This window comes from Medicago truncatula, chromosome 3 (assembly GCF_003473485.1).
Source record: "Medicago truncatula cultivar Jemalong A17 chromosome 3, MtrunA17r5.0-ANR, whole genome shotgun sequence".
Classification (NCBI taxonomy): Eukaryota; Viridiplantae; Streptophyta; class Magnoliopsida; order Fabales; family Fabaceae; genus Medicago; species Medicago truncatula.
Genome location: NC_053044.1, coordinates 55,026,599 through 55,048,208, shown reverse-complemented (window position 1 = coordinate 55,048,208; position 21,610 = coordinate 55,026,599). Strand labels below are relative to the sequence as shown.

At 35.7% G+C, this 21,610-nt stretch overlaps 1 protein-coding gene and 1 long non-coding RNA gene across 5 annotated transcripts; one reads left to right on the top strand and one right to left on the bottom strand.

Annotated features, from left to right (window-relative positions):
* Positions 1–2,577: 2,577 nt before the first annotated feature.
* LOC120579734 (uncharacterized) lies at positions 2,578–4,982 on the bottom strand. The gene is made up of 2 exons (XR_005645477.1): positions 4,518–4,982; positions 2,578–2,829 (listed from the first exon to the last, which is right to left on the bottom strand). It is a non-coding gene; the product is annotated as an uncharacterized lncRNA (long non-coding RNA).
* Positions 4,983–6,249: 1,267 nt separating this feature from the next.
* Positions 6,250–20,656, top strand: LOC11432741 (uncharacterized). 4 transcript variants are annotated; one of them, XM_024780016.2, is made up of 23 exons: positions 6,250–7,369; positions 8,164–8,279; positions 8,985–9,193; positions 10,248–10,367; positions 10,718–10,846; positions 10,925–11,050; positions 11,650–11,705; positions 11,795–11,894; positions 11,988–12,105; positions 12,203–12,415; positions 12,510–12,846; positions 13,348–13,441; positions 14,702–14,810; positions 15,377–15,648; positions 15,790–15,917; positions 16,049–16,283; positions 17,614–17,802; positions 17,930–18,210; positions 18,383–18,590; positions 18,690–18,932; positions 19,076–19,164; positions 19,251–19,400; positions 20,114–20,656. In XM_024780016.2, exons 1-22 carry the CDS (start codon positions 6,546–6,548, stop codon positions 19,396–19,398), a joined length of 4,344 nt encoding a protein of 1,447 aa, XP_024635784.1. In that variant the 5' UTR covers positions 6,250–6,545; the 3' UTR covers positions 19,399–19,400; positions 20,114–20,656. The 4 variants fall into 4 exon arrangements, with proteins under 4 accessions (XP_024635784.1, XP_024635783.1, XP_024635782.1 ...); XM_024780015.2 differs by having other exon boundaries at positions 20,080–20,656; XM_024780014.2 differs by having other exon boundaries at positions 6,251–7,369; positions 20,134–20,193.
* The last annotated feature ends 954 nt before the right edge of the window (positions 20,657–21,610 follow it).

The window sequence follows — 21,610 nt, the reverse complement described above, 5'->3', positions numbered from 1 at the left end:
TAAAAAATGAAGGTAGCATATTTCGGTTTCAACCGCAAAAAATGACCGAAGCTTAATTTTATTATATTATCTCGTCTCTCAAGGATAAATCGATTATAACAATTGAAGGAAAAATCAGTCTACATCATGTTAGACAGTCACGATAAACATGTAGCTAAATTTTTAGGCGATGAAGCCTCCTAATCGATAGAAAGGTTGGGTGATGTTGAAGCAGCCGAGCGAGGATGGTTGATTCATTCTAGGGGATATAATTTAGGGTAAAATAAATTTTGGAGTAGTCGGTGTGTCTTGCAAACAAGTGGAGAAATCCTTGTCAAATTTTTGCTTCAATTTGTTCCTTCATATGCTATATGTATTTCCCTTATTACTTTAACTATAACTAATGAGATTAAAAAATGCTTAATTCCTATTGGTGGGGCAACGTTAACAAGAATAATATAGGTATTCATTTGGTTTTTATGGGAGCGGCTTTACTACACACAAATAATTTTGTGCCATATGTCTTAAAAGCCTTGAAGCTTTTAACATGGTAATGCTCGTCGCACAAGCTTGGATAATATTCGCGAGTCCAGGTTCTTTTATCACTTCACTTTATTACTCAAAGCTAGACATTTTCCTAGCAGTGGTTACTTTGCTTCAAGCATTAGAACAACCCAAACTACGTTTGGAGGGGCATTTGGAGTGTTAAGTCGGTGGTTTGGAGAGGTTTCAAATGGACTATTGTGACATGCAATTGTATCTCAATTTGGGACCATAATCACCAATTGGTTACAAAGTGGACATACTATTTGAAGTCGCCAACAATGCATCCGCCCATGGAGTCCATCAAAGTCTCAAACCTGACTATAGAATCCACGAAAATATTATCAATGGGTTATTTTTTGGCCATACAACGAACCATATCTATTGGACACCACTTTTTGTCGCAGTTCAATGTGACACTGAAACCTGTAAGTTTGAAGAGGTGGTAGTTATTCGGTACACAATGCTTATATAGGTATCATTGAGCACAACAACAACTTAATTCAAAATCGGATAAGGGGCAACTGAAATATTATACGGCGAGCCAAGATGCCACTAGAAGGTTAAGAATTTTACTTTGAGAGTTAGACGAAATTGTCTCGTTACTCATGCACGACTACAAAGTCAATGTCCATCATCATGTGCTTTTTGTGATCGTAATGAAGATAACATGCATGTTTTTATTGCATGCAATGCTGGCAGTGTACGGGTGTGTGAAATAATACATTATACAAAGGGTAGTGATATTTGTACACCTTTTCTAAATAACTTCCATGACAACTTTGTTTTTCTCTATTTTGATTGGCCAAAATCAATAGAGAGACAGAAAGGTAGAGAGATAATAAGAATGTAATGTGAGAGAAAGTTGTCCAAAAATTGTTAGAAATTGGTTGTCCAAAAGTTGTAGAATATTGGTACTCAACAACAACCCATGCTTAGTGTCATGCTACACAACATTTGAAAACATAAGAACAACAAAATTTGAAAGAGTGGTGATATTTGAACAACCATTTCATACAACTTTTGGTGACAACTTCTTTTTTCTCTCTCTTTTCATTGGTTAAAAACAATGGAGAGAGAAAAAGGAAGAAAGAGAATAAAGAGATAATGTAAATTTGAGAGAGAAAATTATAAAAAAATTGTCACAAGTGATTTTACAAATATCATTTCTCGATTTGAAATGACAATGAACTCTTTCAAGCAGTGTATGAAAGAGCACGTTCGATGTTGACTTGACAAGTTGGCAGAACTCCCAAGAAGTAAAACGTGGGACATCAGTGCCTTACACTACTACATCACCCTCGATATGGGTTAAACCATCTTGAGATCGGTATATGTGCAATGTTGATTTACATTATGTGATGCTCTCAAAAATTTTGAAATTGGAATTTGCATTAGAGATGATCAAGGAGATTTGTCATAGCCAAAAGCCCAAAACGAATCTTATCTACCATATTCTTAAGGTTGATACTTGATACAAATGAAGTACTAAGACTATTAACCGCGTTAAATTAGGTAGAGAAATACAACTACTTGATATGGATTTCCATATATTAGACTTGAAGACTGTTGTGGATAGACTCTATGAAAAAAAAATCAATGTTTAAGATTTTAGTGTCATTGGTCCTCCTAGGGTGACTATCTTTAGTTAGTTTCCATATACTAGATCTCCCGCTCGTGCTGCCGCACGGGTCATATATAATTCACAACATCACTTGCAATAGATTAAAAATAGTGGTTGTGATATATTATGAAGACATCTATTGAAATGTAAGCGCAATGACATCAGATACAAAATGTTGATGTTCATTAGGAATTATATACAGCAGCAAATTAAGCATGAAATATGGCAGCAGGAATCAGTCAAAGTGCCAAGAATTCTGGCAACATTGTTCTCGATTAATAAGCTGCCATTTTATGTTAAACGTACCCACATACTCAGACACAAACATGTATTCTAGCTGCAAAAGTAAGCAATGCAATATTCAATGTATATCCCACATGGTTGCAATGCGATATTCAATGTTTAATAAACTGTAAACAACCAAGGTTCAATGCACACAAATATATGCTTATAAACCTTTCACCCAATTGAATAGTAAATACATTTCATTTCAGATATATTACAGACATATAATGGTAATAAAAGCTAACAATGACAAATGATAAACATAAGACGGGTTGATGGCCATCTCTAAAATCTACCAAAACTTGTGGCAACTTGACAGACTCTTCACAACACTTAATTTTCCTTTATTGCTAGCAAGCTCTTGGTTTCTATGTCATTGTCTTCTAAATAAGTTTTACCTGAAACAAAAACATAATTTTCTATAAAATTTGCATCTCCAAAGGACCACCTCTAAATATTAATTAGGATATGTACATGATCATCATCATCACATATAGTATATTGATTTGATATCCCATGGAGACACTTCTTTCAGATGGGATCAAATCGGCAAACAATGTTCTCTAAATGCAATTTTGCAGTCAAAGAAAACCATCTTAAAACTCAATTCATATTACTTGCAACTTGAAATCGTATGAAAATGGGAGACATAATACATGTAGAACAGACTCTAATAGATAGTGCTCTTTCTTCCTCATTTTCATCTGTCCTTGGAACTGGAAACGACAATCTAATCCTAGTGGCCTTTATGCCACTTTGCCTTCATAAAATAGTTCAAAATAATAATGAGCAAACAACTACATAGAAATGAGGAAATACTTGTGTCTTGGTTGAAGTCAATAGAGCTTAACATAGAGAAGTAAATTCTTTCTTACATGATTATTCACAAAAAAAAAAAAAAAACAGAAACTAACTGATAATCTATTCTAGAATTTGTTAAGAAAAATTTCTTCAATAGACTATAATAGTGACAAAAAAAAAATAAAAATAAAGTAAAGAATAGTTGGTCCACGAGCCTTATTGACAAAGAAGAACATTAAAAAACAAAATCTCCAGACGAATGGTACTTGATCCAAGGCAGCAAGTAAAGTAAAACATTAACAAATGAGACTGTTTAGATGTGGGTGCTAAGTGCAGCAAGGCATAAACACGGAAGGCATAAACAAATGAGACTGTTTAGATGAGATTGTTTTGTGTGTGTATCACTTGTTTACAAAACCACCTGTTGAATAAATTAAAATAAGTAACCAAGATTGCCCCATCAATTCGACCAAGGACAAAATTGAGAAACAACTCCTTACAACAAAAAAGCAGTAGAACCGGTCTCATGCATCCATAGCAATGACATGCATCTTGAACCTATATTAAATAAACACTACTATTGAATTTTGTCTAGCAATTTGGAATTCAAAATAAGGAAGTTGCAAATTAAATATTAAAGTAACAAAAGTAAGCATTTCCCCTCTTGAAGTTTGACTAAAGTGTTCATGTATATTCCACACGTTGTTCATCCAACATAACATGATAAGTGGAAGATACCTATTGCACACCTGCTCTAGATCAATTGGGGTGATCTAAGAAAAATAAACATATCTATCATTGGCATAAAAAAAAAAATTAAACTGCCATATTAAAGTCATTTTAATTATAAAAAATTAAATAAATAAAAAAATTGATCAATGGCAGTATTTTGGCATAGAACTCTGTAAATAGAAAAGCTATAACAAAAAACAGTAATCATGTAAATAAAGAATGTGTCAAAATTGGTAGTAGTCAAAATCTCAAAATGGTTGGGCATGAATACGCAACTGAGTGAGCTTGTAGAACATGAAACCTAGTAAACTGAAAAGGAAAGGAAAAAATACTCACCTTGCAGTTGGAGAGGAGAAAATTGCAAAATTAAAAACAGAAAAACTCACTTAAATTTTTTGAGAAATATAATAAAAAATAGATGAATAGTTAGTTGAAAAAAATTTGAGACGATGAAGATTATATGAATAGCAGAAAAGATGAGATGCGTTTACAAAAAAAATAATATTGAAATTAAGTGTTAAAGGAAGAACAAAACAAAACCTATCACAATTACCCATAGGCATTTGATTTCGCAACGGAGATGAAATAGTGGGAATGGTGCGGTTGATTTTTGATTCACAACGGGAGATGCAAACTCGATAGATAAAGAAATGAAGAGATGTCGAACCCTAGAAGTCAATAAAGGAGAGATGGCAGCGAGGCTGACGACAGCGGAAGAAAGGTTGATGGTGAAAGGAATATATGAACAATTTTGGGAAAAGAGAAATTGAAACATCTCAAGAGTTAGAGAGGGAGAGAAACTTAGAATCAATGAAGAATAAATTGATTCCAAAAGAAGAAGATTGAATTAATGAAAAGGGTTGTAGGGTTTAAGAATGAAATTGAGAAGAAACTGAGGTGTTGACATGTGCAGTGAGATGCGTTTCTTTGAAAATACACGTAAGAAAGGAAGAGAAAGAGCTCACGTTTCTTAAGTCTGTATTGAGAAAAGTGTGCATAGTAATTGTCATAGTCTATGGTTGTGTATGTTACCAATGAAGTTGTGAGATGAAATTGAAAGACAGTGTTTATTGGGAACAAATGGATTGTGTGGAGATCAATACAGATTCATCTAAGGGTCAGAATAGTTTGGAGCCAAAAACATCAAGATTAGGGTTGACACAAATTGTTAACAATGTTATTCATATTAGAAATAAGTATGATTTTATGAACACTCTAACACATATATCTAAACACTATAAAAAAAATTCATTTCCAAACTAATATTTTAAACGAAATGCACGTATTTTTTTTCTTAGAAATCTGATTTCTTTTAAAAATGAAATAGATAATTAATTATATTTTTATTTAAAGATCACATCACACGTTTAATTTTATAGGGATATTAGTCATTTTAATTTTTGAATGTATAACGAATAATCACAATAATATCTCAATATATCGAGATCTAAAACAGTTCTCAATTGTATAATCCGTTAGTCAAAATAGTTTACGACATTAAAATAATCATTTAATTTTGACAATGACTCTTTTTATTGTAATTGATACGACGATAAGTAAATATTTATATGAATTGACATGACACTAAATAAATATATCGAGAGACTAATGTAATATTATTAACAAAATATTTTAATACGAAATACTATTTTAATTAACTTAATGAATATTTTAATTTATTCAAAGATTATTATAACAATTAGTTACACATCGAGGATCCAAATAAAACAATTACCTCAAAATTTTAAAATAAAAAAGGGGCCAATGTCACCAAAATTGTTTTTTTCCTAAACAAACTTTGAAATATCAATATCAATATTTTCAATATTTACCTGCTGAAAAGCACTTCCTCACATCACATTGACACCGCCTCCAAATCTTTTGCTCATAAATCAAACACAACAACAGTCGTCACCGCTGGATGTACCTCATTCATCAATTCAGCTGACGATACCTCATTCTACGCTTCTTGTCTTTTCCTGACACGCGCCTTACCCCGACCGCGACCAGAGCGTAAAGTCCACGCAACAAATAACCTACCATTCATGTCCTTACTCACTTTCACATTTAATTATTTTCTTTAATTACAACTGCGTGTCTTTAACGCTCCTTTCAAGCAGCGTGAGCTTCGATAATGCTACAAGAAGAATACCCCCTACGGCGAAGTTCACAGTAATTTCCATGATCCACCCAATCAAAATTACCCAAGTAAAAGAAACCAAGATCACGATGGATTGAAATAGAAAAATGAATCAGCTCACGTGAACTTTACCGTATACTAGATAACCCTTTTTCTCTTTTTAGCATCAGAATTAAATAAAGCCATTTCTTCAACATCGTGGTTCTTCACCTTAATTCAATTTGATCTTTCCTTCCTCGTGCGTGCGTGCGTTGTCTCTGAGAAAAATTTCTAGGGTTTTCAGCGAGATTGATTTTCCGTACAATCACATAGATTAGGGTTTTCCATCTTCTCGCTTCTTCATGGTGATTTCAAGGTTCATTGCATTGGTTTCTGAATCAAATTTCACTCAAATTCGAATCTCACTTTCTTCAGTGTAATGACTTCTATTTTCGCCGCTGAATGGCTCGATTTCGTTTCCAGAGCCTCTGTTTCTTCGCAATCGCCGTTGTTCTCTTCGCCAGAGACTGTGTTTGTGATGAATTGGAGGAGCATGAAGAATTTTCTGTAACTGATTTGGATTGGAACCTTTTTCATCAGGATTATTCACCGCCGGCACCACCACCTCCACCGCCGCATCCACCGTCGGTATCATGCGTGGACGATCTAGGTGGCGTTGGTTCTCTGGACACGACGTGCCAGATAGCAAACGATGCGAACCTCACTCGCGACGTGTATATAGCAGGGAAGGGAAATTTTAACATCCTACCTGGTGTGAGGTTTCATTGCGAAATTCCTGGATGCATCATAACCGTTAATGTTACTGGTAATTTTAGTTTAGGTAACAACTCGTCGATTCTCACCGGAGCTTTTGTGTTAGAAGCTGCTAATGCTGGTTTTGGGAATTTTTCGGTGGTGAACACGACGGCTATGGCGGGTTCGCCACCGCCACAGACGAGTGGGACTCCTCAAGGGGTTGATGGGGGCGGTGGAGGGCATGGAGGGAGGGGTGCTAGTTGTCTCGAGGATACAGCGAAGCTACCGGAGGATGTTTGGGGCGGAGATGCGTATTCGTGGGCTACTTTGCAGCGACCGGAGAGTTTTGGGAGCGGTGGTGGATCGACAAGTAAGGAGAGTGATTATGGTGGGTTGGGTGGAGGGATTGTGAATATGGTTGTTCATAAAGTTCTTGAGATGAACGCATCTCTTTTGGCTGAGGGGGGTGATGGAGGGACCAAAGGTGGCGGCGGCTCTGGAGGCAGTATCTACATCAAGGGTTATAGAATGTAATAGTTATTATTTTGGGTTTTATTTGGTTATAATAAGCATGGTATTGAATTGATTAGTTTGAATTCGTGAGTAATTTTTCTATTTTAGTAGTTACTCTCGATAGACTATGTCTTGTTTGCAGTTTCGGTATTCATCCTCGCAGTGTTATCTGTTTTTTCATTACTTCCAACTTTTTCGCTTATTTGCATTCCATATTCCATATATGGTTATTTCTAATTTTAATCATGATTTTAATTTCGGTTTTTCTCTTTTTGATTTTGAAGTTAAGACACATGATCAGTGCCTTTTTTTGGTAACTTTTTGAAAGCCAGCACTGGATTTTGTGTGGATAACTAAGGGACGTAACTGATACAAAATACCACATCTCTTTTCTTTGAAATCTTTTTTTGCAGTTTGCTCACTGCCATGTTCCATGACGTGGTTGTCTATTTATGACATCAGTTACTCGTCGTCATCTTTTCAACAAAATTAGCACAAGTATATGTATTTAAGTTCCTGACTATTTGTATCATGCAAGAATCTGTTACTCAGGCCTAAAACCATAAAAAAAGGGCACCGCGGTGCACTAAAGCTCTCGCATACCCAGGGTCCAGGAAGGGGTCATAGTTTATGAATTATTCATTTCTAAGGACTTCTTTTCTCTCTATTTAACTAAATGCCTAGATTTATTTAAACAATAGTGGAATGTTTTAAAAGATTCTTGTGCTTGTTGCAATTAAAGTGTAATGTGCTTTTCATGAATGTAGACTTTATGATTCGTCACTTATCTGTTTTTTCTTTTAAAGAGCAGGACTGGTAGTGGGATGATAAGTGCTTGTGGAGGTAATGGTTTTGCTGGTGGAGGCGGCGGCAGAGTTTCAGTTGATGTTTTCAGTAGGCACGATGAGCCCAAAATTTACGTGCATGGTGAGTTTTGATGTTTTTGCACTAGTTAGCTGTATTTAAACATACTTTGCAGAAGACCTTTCCTGCTAGTTAAGTGCTCATATTTGCTAATCTTCTAATATATCCTCGTGTCTGTATTTGGGGATCCTTATATTTGCAAACTAAGTAAGCTCATAGATGCTAAGTGATTATTCAGTTTGAATTCACAGAGAATTGTATTAGTTCTAATTAGTCAACCACAATATCTAGTGGACTTTTTACGAATGGATTGCTCTTCTAGTAGAATAATACAGTAAATAATCATTTGTTGAGGAAATTCCACTTTTCCCCACTTGATTGCAATTGAATAACTCAATTTTTTATTTTGTTTGTGAATGATAGGGAAATGTTTATGATGAATCATTAATTTGGCATTGCAAAATAAAGCATAGATCTCTCTAAATTCTAGATTAACTAGGCGTTGGATATATCATCCAGCATCATACTTTTTGGACAACTCTTGTAGGCAGGACAATAGACGAGTCCATCCCTTTGGTCTCTCATCGGATTACTTTGAAATTCTGATATTACTTTATTGTTGTGTTGTGCGATGTTTTGCTATCCCTTTGGCCTCTCCTTGGATGATTTGAAATTATTTATGATACAACTTTATTGTTGTATTTTGCTATGTCTTGATTTCAAATTCATCATCAGTTATGTTGACTGCACAATTAATGTTTATTTCAGGTGGTAGTAGCCTTGCCTGTCCTGAAAATGCAGGTGCTGCTGGGACTCTTTATGATGCAGTTCCTCGAAGCCTTATAGTTGACAATTTTAACATGACAACTGATACAGAAACACTTCTCTTGGATTTTCCTTATCAACCCCTTTGGACTAATGTTTACGTGCGCAACAAGGCTAGGGCCACAGTTCCATTGCTATGGAGTCGTGTTCAGGTTTGGAAAATGCAAATTTATAATATTGGATTACCCCAAGCCCATTACTGATTTTCTGTTAGTCAACCCCTTTCTTTCTCTTACTTATCTTCCAACAGCCTTCTTATTATTGGGAAAAACCCAAAGTCCCACATCGGATAGATAAGACTCTTGAGAAGAGTATATAAAGAGGAGGCAATCCTCACCTTACAAGCCGGTTTTGTAAGGATGAGTTAGGCCCCAAATTTCAACATGGTATCAGAGCTTGTCGAATTCAAGGGCCGCCTAAACCTATTCACGCACCAAGCCCAAAGAGTGCTGGGCGTGAGGGGGGTGTATTGCGAAAAACCCAAGTCCCACGTTGGATAGATAAGACTCTTGAGAAGAGTATATAAAGAGGAGGCAATCCTCACCTTACAAGCCGGTTTTGTAAGGATGAGTTAGGCCCCAAATTTCAACACTTATTTATTCTCTGCTTTTGCTTGTCTTTTTTCACATGCTTTTATATCAATTTTGAAATTCTTTTGTGAACTCTAAATATGAGTGAGTATCGAGTACATGAACATATATGATTAACTCCTCCAATAAACATTTAGCGATGAAAAACAAGTATTGAGGCAATCGAATTATCTGATTGAGGGGGAAGTTTTGAAAAAGGGAATTAAATGTTGTTTCACCCAGTTATGTCTCCTAAATCATCGTCATTCCTCTTTCATTTAATATTCTGAGTGTGACGTAGGTTTAGTATTTTATATTGTCATTATTGTGCTTGCCAAATTTGCTCCCTCAAAGTAGCCATATGCCAAAGCAATTCCACAGTAAAGTTTGGGTTTTTATACTTGCTCCGAGAAAATTGTTAAAGATTTGATAAGTGATTTTTCCCCTCCTGTATTTCCTGCCCTTTCTTACAAACGCTTTCATAAAATAGTAAAGTTTCTGTCTCCCCTTCATATTTTGATGCATGTTGTGTCTTTATTTTTCATCGGTATTGAATTTCTATTTTTTTTTTTTTTTTTTTTTTGCATTTGAGGGCATCCATTAAACTATTTCTTTCCCATTCTCGTTCATTATATAGGTGCAAGGACAGATAAGTATCTTGCAGGGTGGGGTTTTGAGCTTTGGGCTGCCACACTATGCTACTTCAGAGTTTGAGTTATTGGCTGAAGAACTGTTGATGAGTGATTCTGTGATGAAGGTAGCTGGAATCTCTGAGCTTTTGTTTAATAGATCTTATTTCTTGATAGGTTTTTGAGCTCTAGTTCCGCTCTCAATCAACTACATCTTTACATTGTGATTTGGAACTGTTTTCAAACAGGGTTCACTGTTTTCTTATGACTTTTTTCATGGTCCAATGTCACGTTAGCCTTACACTTAGTTTAATAGATCTTGTTTCTTGATAGGTTTTTGAGCTCTAGTTCAGCTCTCAACTGCATCTTTAAATTGTGATTTGGAACTGTTTTCAAACATAGGGTTCACTGTTTTCTTATATGACTTTTTTCATGGTCCAATGTCACGTTAGCCTTACACTTAGTTTGCATGACAAAGGTGTATGGAGCGCTACGCATGACTGTAAAAATGTTCTTGATGTGGAACTCAAAAATGCTCATAGATGGCGGGGAAGATATATCAGTGGCAACTTCTTTGCTTGAGGCTAGCAATTTGATTGTTCTCAGGGTATGCAACAACTCATTCTCTGTGCATTATTATTCCATTTGTTGGCAGTATATTTGACACATGATGTTTTGTTAACAGGGGTCTTCTGTGATACATTCTAATGCAAACCTTGGAGTTCACGGACAAGGTTTACTTAATTTATCAGGCCCAGGAGATTGGATTGAAGCACAGCGTTTGGTTTTATCCCTATTTTATAGTATTCATGTGAGACAATGCTTGATTTCCTGCCTGATTTTTTTATAATGAATTAAGGGATCTTATTTCTTTTCATTAAGCAAACATTCTTTTCACCAATCTATTTATATAGATTTGTGATATATTTCTTATTCTTTTACATTTTACCGTTAGCTGGACAGCTTTTGTCTATAAATTTAAAGTTTACGGTACGCTATTTGCCTTTTTTCTATCTCAGAAAAAATGAATATCCACCCCCCTCCCCCCTATGTCTTCCAGAAGATATATATATAAATAATCCATTTTGTTGCTGGGCAGTAAGACTGATGAAAGAAGACACTGTCAGAAAAATATCATACTGAATTTTGACTCAATTGGTATCATGTTAAGATCTTGGGATTTACTTGGTGCTTACTCATCTTTCTTCACAGTCCATACTCTGCGTTACAATGGACTGTTTTTATTGCTTGTCTTTTTTTGGTGGTTCAATTATACTCTTCCTGAAGTTTTTGGTTCTCCTCAATTTTCTCTTGGCCATTGTGATAATAATGCATGTTCTTGTGTTCAGGTTGAGCTTTATTTGTTCTTCCCTCAACAAACTGAGTTTGCTTTTTGGCATTTTCTTATAGGTTGGGCCTGGATCTGTCTTGCGTGGTCCATTGGAGAATGCAACAACTGATGATGTGTATGTTTGGTTGCTGTCAAATCATTATTTGTTGGCCTCTCATCATAGTTTATTTTTCTGCTGAATTTCTATACTCTTATGATTTACAGTACTCCGAAACTTTACTGTGACAAAAAAGATTGTCCATATGAATTACTTCACCCTCCAGAAGATTGCAATGTGAACTCATCCTTGTCTTTTACACTTCAGGTACTTGTTGACGTTTGGATGGTTTAAATTTTTTGGTTATTCTTGTATATATATATTGTTCAAACTTGAGAATTCTGCATGTTGCTTTTCTAGATCTGCCGTGTTGAGGATGTCCTTGTTGAGGGCCTTATAAAAGGTTCTGTTGTTCATTTTCATAGGGCAAGGACAATAAGTATTGAATCTTCTGGAACAATATCTGCCTCTGGAATGGGTATGTTTCCTTGTTGTCGAAGAGGTTGTCGTCACTTTTTTACTCAAATATACATTGCCTACACTGATTTTGTTTAAAAATAATAATAATCTTGCAGGTTGTACTGGTGGCATGGGTCGTGGAAATATTCTAACCAATGGTATTTGCAGTGGTGGTGGGCATGGTGGCAAAGGTGGAAAAGCATGTTCCTCTGATGACTGTTGTGTCGAGGGTGGCATTTCATATGGCACTCCAGACCTGCCCTGTGAACTTGGTAGTGGAAGTGGAAATGGAAGCTCAACCGGTACCACAGCTGGGGGTGGTATCATAGGTGAGTCTATGTTTTTCAGCTAACACGTTATTTTTTAAGAACAGATATTAATTACTGTTTTTTTTCCCCTTAAATTTCTCTCGTGTTATATCAGTAATTGGATCATTAGAACACCCTTTGTCAAGTTTGTCAATCAAAGGCTCTGTAAATGCTGATGGAGAGAATTTTGATCCAACAATTAGAATGGAGAAATTTGCAATTTTTGATAATTTTACTGGAGGCCCTGGAGGTGGATCTGGTGGCACTATTCTATTGTTTCTCCATAGCCTTGCCATTGAGGAATCAGCTATTCTTTCTAGCATTGGGGGATATAGCGGTATTAGTGGAGGTGGTGGTGGAGGTGGCGGCAGAATTCATTTTCATTGGTCTGGCATTCCCACTGGAGATGTTTATCAGCCCATTGCTACTGTGAAAGGAGACATTCAGTCTGGGTATGGCTACAATAATCTTTTGTTGCAGTTATAAGATTTATTTTAAGCCGAGTATATATCATCTTGTAGTATGTTTAGCTGCCTTCTTATTTGAAAAATAAATGGCCCCCAACGTTTGTTATATTTGCTATAGTTTAATGTTAAGTTGTTAACAGTTGTGGTTGCCATCGACGTTAGTTTTCTTTTGTCTTTTGCTTTGTATTTATCCTCTTTCCGTGTGCATCCGAAGTAATAGATTTTCATTACTTTCCTCACCACAAGGTAACGTCTTAGATAGGCATCCTTCTAGAGGGTGATATATTCAACCCGACTGGGTGATTGCAGCCTCGAACTTCCGTGACTAAAGTAAATCTCCTCTTTTTTATGTAAATTTCATCCTATATTTGTTTCCTTGGAGTTTTCTATTTCAACCCTTGGCATTTCATTTGCAGTTTTACACTTGTTTTTCATACATGTATATTGGTAATTTCTGAACTTCTATATTTTATCTGATTATTATAGGGGAGGAAAAGGCAAAGGCATCGGTGGCTCTGGAGCAAATGGAACTATATCTGGGAAAGCTTGTCCCAAAGGGCTCTACGGCACATTTTGTGAGGTATATAAATATAATTTCCAATTCCCCAATTATGTTATAATTCCATATTTAATTAACGCTCTAGCTAGTTTTCTATTTACGAGTTCTTTTGTGAATGTGACCTTTAGGGCCAGTACCATGTATAAAGAATTAGGGGTAGCACAAAGTATATAAATACCTTCTGAAGGGATAGCTCCCATACAAGTAACGACCACTTGGCCATTTGCGAATGAACAACCTACTCTTTCTGGGTTCTTTCCTTACCTTAAATATTCATTACTCTCTCTTCTTACAGTAACCCATAACTGCCCACTAAATTCTATAATTGTCTATTTAAACAATTAACCCTATCCTAATAACTCCTCTCTTCATCGTCTGCAATTCCTCCTAGAGTACATTATCCATTCTTTTTCTGTTGACTGTACCCTGTTTCTAACAGATAATAGAATAGCATTCCCAGTCGTCGTCATCTGAGCAATGTATTGTTATACACCTGATTAAAACTATACGACTAGTTAAAGCTGTACTGAAAAAATGTCTGCATATTATCAGGATTGGAAATAAGTGAAGACGTTGTGGCAGAAGGTTCCTTATGTGTGACTAACCAATTATAAACCAAATACATGCCTAGGAACTGGTAACAAACATGCTAGTAGTGACTGAAGTTGAGGGTTGTGGATTTGACAGAAGTTGACTAAGAAAAAAGTGGACTGCAGATCCTTGGGTTGAGAAAGACAAGATGGGGACGGATGCTTGAAAAAAAGAGCCAAATATCTATAATCACACGCTTAACTCCCAGTCATCAATCTGTCTTATCCTAGACCTCTTGTCACACCTACTTTACACTTAGCAAACAAAGATATATCTGGAATGACTGTTTTGCTTTAATTTTGTAACTTCATTGAGCATTACTGTGATTTGGTGCTTTTGTTATTTGCATAGTAATGGAAACAAGTGTTTAGAAGATAAACAGGGTTTATTTATTTATTGTGTGACATAGCCTATTCTGATGCGACCACTTAAAACTCACATTGGTAAGTAAGGCTACCCCTACCTTGATACTGGTGAGCTACACTATTGGCATCCCTTCTTCCTTAGTGCCGTGGGTTAGGTTACCCCTGCTTTTGACTGGGCAAAAGAAAGCCTACTAAAACTAATAGGAGCTTGCTTTACCCTGTGCTCTCTGTCTACTTTACGGTTTTCATTTTTTGGTGACTAGATGCTTCTGCTCTTTTTTGTTCTTCTTCTTTCACTCAGACTGTATTTTTCGCATGCCTCCAGGAATGTCCACCAGGCACTTACAAGAATGTCACGGGATCTGATAGATCACTTTGTCAAGTTTGTCCTGTTCACAAGCTTCCTCGTCGTGCTGTTTATATTTCAGTCCGAGGTAGATTTTTACAAATTAATGGATGATTAATTTAGGTGGCATGCCAGAGACTTTAACGTCATGCAGTTTAAAAGTTATATTGTGAAAGCAGAAGCTTGTAAAAAATATTGTGAAAGCTTGAACCATAATTCTCGTACTCCCTCTGTCCCATAATAAGTGTGACCCGTTTGGAAAAAAATATTGTCCCAAAATAACTGATCCATTTCACTTTTCAATGCAATATTATTTACTTTTTCCCAATTATAACTCTAATACTACTTTCATCACTCCCAATTCAATATTCCACTTTGAATTATGATAATGGTAAATGCACCAATACTTGGCAAGACAACTTAAAACCATTTTTCTCTCTCCTTCACTTAAACATTTTTCTTAATAATTATGAAATGAACAAATGGCACACTTAATTTGGGACGGGAGGGAGAATATTCTATGATTGTGGATTTGCTTATAAATTGCATATTTATTTATTTTTGAGTGAAGATGGGTAGTTGTGCAATTCTGACCCGGATTATAGCATCTCTGGTATATCAATGCATAAATTGCAATCATGTCCTTTTGTGCAGGTGGTATTACTGAAACCCCTTGCCCTTACCAATGCATTTCAGACCGATATCACATGCCAGACTGTTATACAGCTCTTGAAGAGTTAATTTATACATTTGGTGGACCTTGGTTGTTTGGTCTTTTACTCACGGGTCTCTTGATCCTGTTAGCTTTGGTGCTTAGTGTTGCAAGGATGAAATTTGTTGGTGTTGATGAATTACCAGGCCCAGCACCCACCCAACATGGGTCTCAAATAGATCATTCCTTCCCTTTCCTGGAGTCGCTAAATGAGGTTTTTCTTCAACTGTTGGTTCCTTTTTGGTATCCTTGTTTTGATTTGTTAATTATGATGATCATACCCCAAACCAGTAGATTTTTTTTCTTTTGTGAATATTTGTTAATGCCATGGCCATGTTTGTTGTGCAATGGCCAGGTCTTAGAGACAAACAGAGTCGAGGAGTCGCAGAGTCATGTTCATAGAATGTACTTTATTGGACCTAATACTTTCAGTGAACCCTGGCAGCTGCCACATACACCTTCTGAACAAATACATGATATTGTGTAAGTAAATTTCTTTTGTCTGATCCTTGCAGATTCCTTAGTTGAAATTTCTGGCTGTTGACATTTTGTATTTGGTTAACTTATTTGGTCATGATATTGAGATCGAAATCTTTTAAAATTTGATGTGGCAGTTATGAGAGTGCATTCAATACATTTGTGGATGAGATTAATGCTATAGCAGCTTATCAATGGTGGGAGGGAGCAATATATAGTGCTCTTTCCTTTATTGGATATCCACTTGCATGTTCATGGCAACACTGCCGAAGGAAATTGAAGTTGCAACGATTGCGTGAGTTTGTTCGATCAGAGTATGATCATGCCTGCCTTCGTTCTTGCCGATCACGAGCTCTTTATGAAGGGATTAAGGTTTGACTTGTTGACATGCATGTTTAGCCTATGGACAATGAAACATTTGAAATGGAATCAAGTTTTTTTAACGAGCTGTGTTGGTTTAGATGCATCTTTTGATCTGAATCTATATTGCACACATATGGTCAAATATAAACACCGAGTTTATTAAATGTAGGTCGCTGGATTTATGTTCAGTGAATAGTTTGCTTAATACCAGTCAGTGTTATCAAATAACGGCCATGGCGGATTTTGGAGGCTGATTTTTGGAAAACCAATATGGCAATTTGTGAAGGATGGTGGCGCCACAGTGCCAGACGTCGAATATGGCCTGCATATGTCGGATTTTTCGCTTTCCGCCATGGTCTGCCATAGACAACATTGTATCAATGTCATGCAGAGTCATGGTATTGTTAAACCAATGACCGTCTGTCATATCAGATGCCATCTATTTTATTGCATCACTGTTTTTTATTGAATGACGTCACTTCGTTAAGTTAGACAGACATAATCTTTTAGGGCATGCTGGTAGACGGTACATAGTCACATAATTCGTGTACACTGTAGCGAACCGCAAACCGGTTCGTATGAACCGGTTCGCGGTACTTTTGAGAACCGGTTCACGTAAATTCGCATATGAATACGTCAAATGTGGGGTACCAAATGTACCATCACAGATAACCACGAATTTAAATAAATAAAAATTGAACTTATTTACATCATTGGTATTGGTAAGTGTGACAGCCTAGTGGCCCCCACCATCTGACCATGCCAATGAAAGTAATAGCCTACTGGCCCCACCAAATGACCAAGCCATACGTGGCTTTGGATTTCTCAAGTTTAGAAAGTAGCAAGGTTCTATATTTATAATTACCTCTTTCCTTCAAAGTGACTAGAATATCCGATGTGGGACTTAAAAGTATTGCAAGTTTATATATTTGATAAACCAATATTTATTTCATTGTTACTGTTTACGTCCATTCTGTTTTAATTAAAACCACCACGAGCCCATAACGTACCGACTATGTATACCCCCTATGTACCGAATTCTTTAAATGTTACGAACCGTGTACCCGAACCCGTACCACGTACCGAAGCGAATTGCGAACCGTGTGACTATGAGCCGGTATTATATTAAAATTTCATTATTCTTTTTTCCTTATGTTATCTATATATATCATGATTATATACAGTCTTCACATTTTTGTTATATTTTTGAATTTAAGAGTTTTTCATTAAGAATGAAATTTTCTTGAGATAACTTTGCAATTTTTAATTTCAATTGAAGTCAGTACATTCAGGTTTTTAATTCTGTGTAGAATATAAATTGACTCATAAAGTTATGTAGGTAAATGCAACTTCCGACTTGATGCTTGCATATGTGGACTTTTTTCTTGGTGGGGATGAAAAGAGATCAGACTTGCCTCCTCGATTACATGAAAGGTTCCCAATGACATTGCTTTTTGGTGGTGATGGAAGTTATATGGCTCCATTTATCCTTCACAATGATAATATCCTTACCAGCCTCATGAGTCAGGTTTGCTGTTAATTTTTGAAACACAATTTTATGTGCAGACACACCAAGATACGTTAAAACTTGTTACTTTATGTTCCACTGTCGGGGTACTTAATTTACATGCATACCTGTTTGATCTTTGTTGCAGTCAGTTCAGCCGACAACATGGTATAGATTGGTTGCTGGGCTGAATGCACAATTGCGGTTAGTGCGCCGTGGACGACTAAGAGTAACGTTGCGGCCTGTCATCAGATGGCTCGAGACTCATGCCAATCCTGCATTGAGCGTCCATGGTGTGCGTGTTGATCTTGCCTGGTTTGAAGCTACAAGTATTGGCTATGGCCATTACGGGCTCGTGGTTTATGCTCTTGAAGGAGGAGGTTACAGAGGAACTATTGATGGAGCGTTAAGAAGTGAGGAAATATCGCGGTAATTAATCCCTTATGCTCATGACATGCTACCAAATTCCTTTACTACAATCTTAATTAATGAGAAACAGTAAACATGATGTGCTGATAAATGATCTATAGAGATATGTGATGTGGCTTTCTGTGTGTGATGATATTTTCTGTTCTGGTTTAATATAATTTTTGGTTTCCAGGGTTCAGACTGTTAAAAAGGAACATCCCTTGGGGCTTGCAAGTGGAGCTCACTTAAGCCCTCATGGAAGAACAGAGGAGAATTGTATGAGGAGAAAGATGCATGGAGTTGCTTTAGATGTAAACAATTTGCAGATGCTTGACGAGAAGAGAGATATTTTTTATCTTCTCTCTTTTATACTTCAGAGTACAAAACCTGTTGGGCATCAGGTATCTTGTAATGATAATTTTTGCAGACTTCAGCTTGTACTGGTGCTTGTATTATTTGAGAACTGACTTCCTCCTTTTCCTTTATTGTGGTGACTGCAGGATCTTGTTGGTTTAGTAATCTCAATGTTGCTTCTAGGAGATTTTAGTTTAGTATTACTTACCCTGCTCCAGTTGTACTCAATTTCTTTGGTGGATGTATTTCTTGTATTGTTTATATTACCTCTTGGCATTCTTCTCCCATTTCCTGTTGGAATCAATGCTCTATTTAGTCATGGACCCAGGCGTTCTGCAGGCCTTGCACGTCTCTATGCTCTGTGGAACCTTACGTCCTTTATAAATGTTGTGAGTTTTCTATCAAATTTCAGCTGAGTAGTATTTTTTTCCCCCTTTTGTCACACATGGATTTTTCCACTTATTAGGATGAAATACAATGATTGGTTTATTTGTTTTAATTTGGGATTTTGTGTTACTTTTTCTATCACCAGGCGGTTGCATTTCTATGTGGATATATTCATTACAACTCTCAATCCTCTTCCAGCAAAAGACACCCAAGCATCCAGCCTTGGAATATCATGTAAGTGTATTCCTAGCTTCAGTAAGTTAATGTTTATTTGGGAATATCTGCCTAGTTGTTTATTTTTTAACTGATTTGGGGTGCAGGGATGAAAATGAATGGTGGATTTTTCCAGCTGGACTGGTTTTGTGTAAAATATTACAGTCTCAACTCATCAATTGGCATGTTGCCAATCTGGAAATTCAAGACCGTTCCTTGTATAGTAACGATTTTGAGCTGTTCTGGCAGTCATGATGGTATGTTCACATCATATATTCAACATTAACTTTTCCCCCCTGATTTTCTCTTATTGATCCATCACATGTTTGATTTGCGTATGTCTAGAATAGGTCAAAGGTTGACATAGAGATGATAGGAAAACTTGAGGTGGGGAGAAATAGAATTACATAAACCCAAAGTAGACGTTGTAGAGGTATTCGTTAATGTAACACCTAAAGTTCAATAGTTCTTTTAAAATGAAATCATTTTCACCTTGAATTCTCTAATGTGTAAATATCAAGCAATTAAGTATTCTTCAGACTATGTTGTGGTTAGTAACTCATGCCTACTTTTCATTTTGTTCAATTGACAAATGCTTTCAATTTCAGTAAAACCAGAATAGTGAGAAGTTAGGTGCAGGTTTATAATTTGATCTGAAGTACGTTTTTGTAATTTATGTTTTCATACCGCATTAAAACAACCTTGAAATGAAAAAAAAAATGTAGGGCAGTTTATGCTTTCGTATCTATCAAAATAATCTTTTAATGATAGAAAATGTAGGGCTGATATAAGTTAGCCTCGTTCTTGTTCTCTCTGCTTTTAATCTATTTATTTATCTGGGCAGTCAAATTAAGTTTATGAATCATGTGTTATAATTATGAGACGACGATGAGTGTTTGTTTTTTTATACAAGGAACGTTTATTATGTTATTGCAGTAAACTTTGTTAAAGTCAATAATTCCATCAGAAGTCTGGATATTTTTGTTTTAGGTTTTTGTCACAACTAATGATTTGAGTGAGGGCAGAAACTCATTCCTTTGAGAAACCTACTAAAATAATTCTCAACGCTAAGCAGCCAAGAGTCTGTAACCGGCATGACAGTAGCTTTGTTAAGAATTGATTAGTTTTTTTGGCCACGCTACTGATATCCGTATTTTGTTGCATGTGACGATTGACGACACAACTATAGTTGAGTGAATGAATCTTTATAGAATCCAGGCAATCCTTCTGCTCTGTATCGTTAACTTGTATTTTTTATTTTTGATGAATAGGCATATATTATTTATATGTTATAGGTTATAATAAATTCATGCAAAGCTGCTGTAATGCAAGCCTATAATGTATAAATAATTAAAAAAATAACGTCATAACTTTTACAGAGTTACTTTAAAAAAAAGAAGTTATGATGTTATTTTTGAACTAACGATTATGTAACAACTTATAACTTGTATACGTACATGACCTCGAGGTCTTGTTAAACATTTTCATAAGAATGATTTTTTTTTATTGTGTATTTGTTAAGTTATATTTTTGAATTACCAATTTTTTTTACCAAGCATTTTTAAATACCGTGTATTTGTTAAGTTATACGGCAAGGGTTGCTTTCTACGTATGGCGGAACACCGGATTTCATGTACTATACTTGGCATGAGTTTAGTATATTAGTATTAAATTCAAAGTTGACTATTGGAATTGGGTTTCGCAATAAATCATCTTTAATTTTTCACTCATAAGAATTATCATTCCATATATCAAATTGTTTTGTATATAGTTGAACATCAATCATGTTTTTTTTTTTTTTGAAGGAAAACATCAATCATGGTATACCCTTTAAATATTGTATTTTCCGGAAGCTATTTCTCAAAAATTAGATATAATATGAAACTTAATACTTAAACAATAAATAAATAAATGTCACAAATTTCTCATAACTACATTCTTTTAATTTCATATTATTAATCTGAATTATGTTATGTATCACGAGGCCGCGACGCATAATTTAAAATTACTGAAGTCTTAAATTGCAAGTGGTAACCAAACAATTTCTTTTGTCGTTTTGTATTGTAAAAATAAACATGTTATAGAAAAATTGCTTGTTCAAAAAGAAAAATAGTTTGTAGACATTAAAAATAGTTTCACCTAAGAGAATTATGATGAATTGACATAAGTCTCTTTTAATTTAACTAAGCTCTTTGGGCTCGTGTTTGAATATGAGTTAAAGCTAATATGAGTTAAGCTATTTTGAGCTTATGGTTGTATCTGTCACAATCATCTTTGTATTGAGCTCTCATCTTTCTTTGCGAGCTCTATCGTCTTTGTTTTGTTAGCTCAGATCTACCCCTTCAGTGTGTCGTCGGCCGCAGCTATCTCCGTCGTGTGCTACAGTGATGGCTTTCTCTGTCTCTATTCTCTTTGTTGCAAGCTCACGTTGTCGTTGATGTCTTGGATATAAGTTATATTTATAAGA

What these genes read in the sequence shown, in the direction of transcription:
- LOC11432741 (XM_024780016.2), top strand. Translation starts at nt 6,546, where the DNA reads ATGGCTCGATTTCGTTTCCAGAGCCTCTGTTTCTTCGCAATCGCCGTT. An exon ending in AATATCTGCCTCTGGAATGG is followed by an intron (nt 12,106 to 12,202) that starts GTATGTTTCCTT and finishes ATAATCTTGCAG; the next exon opens with GTTGTACTGGTGGCATGGGT. An exon ending in AGCTGGGGGTGGTATCATAG is followed by an intron (nt 12,416 to 12,509) that starts GTGAGTCTATGT and finishes GTGTTATATCAG; the next exon opens with TAATTGGATCATTAGAACAC.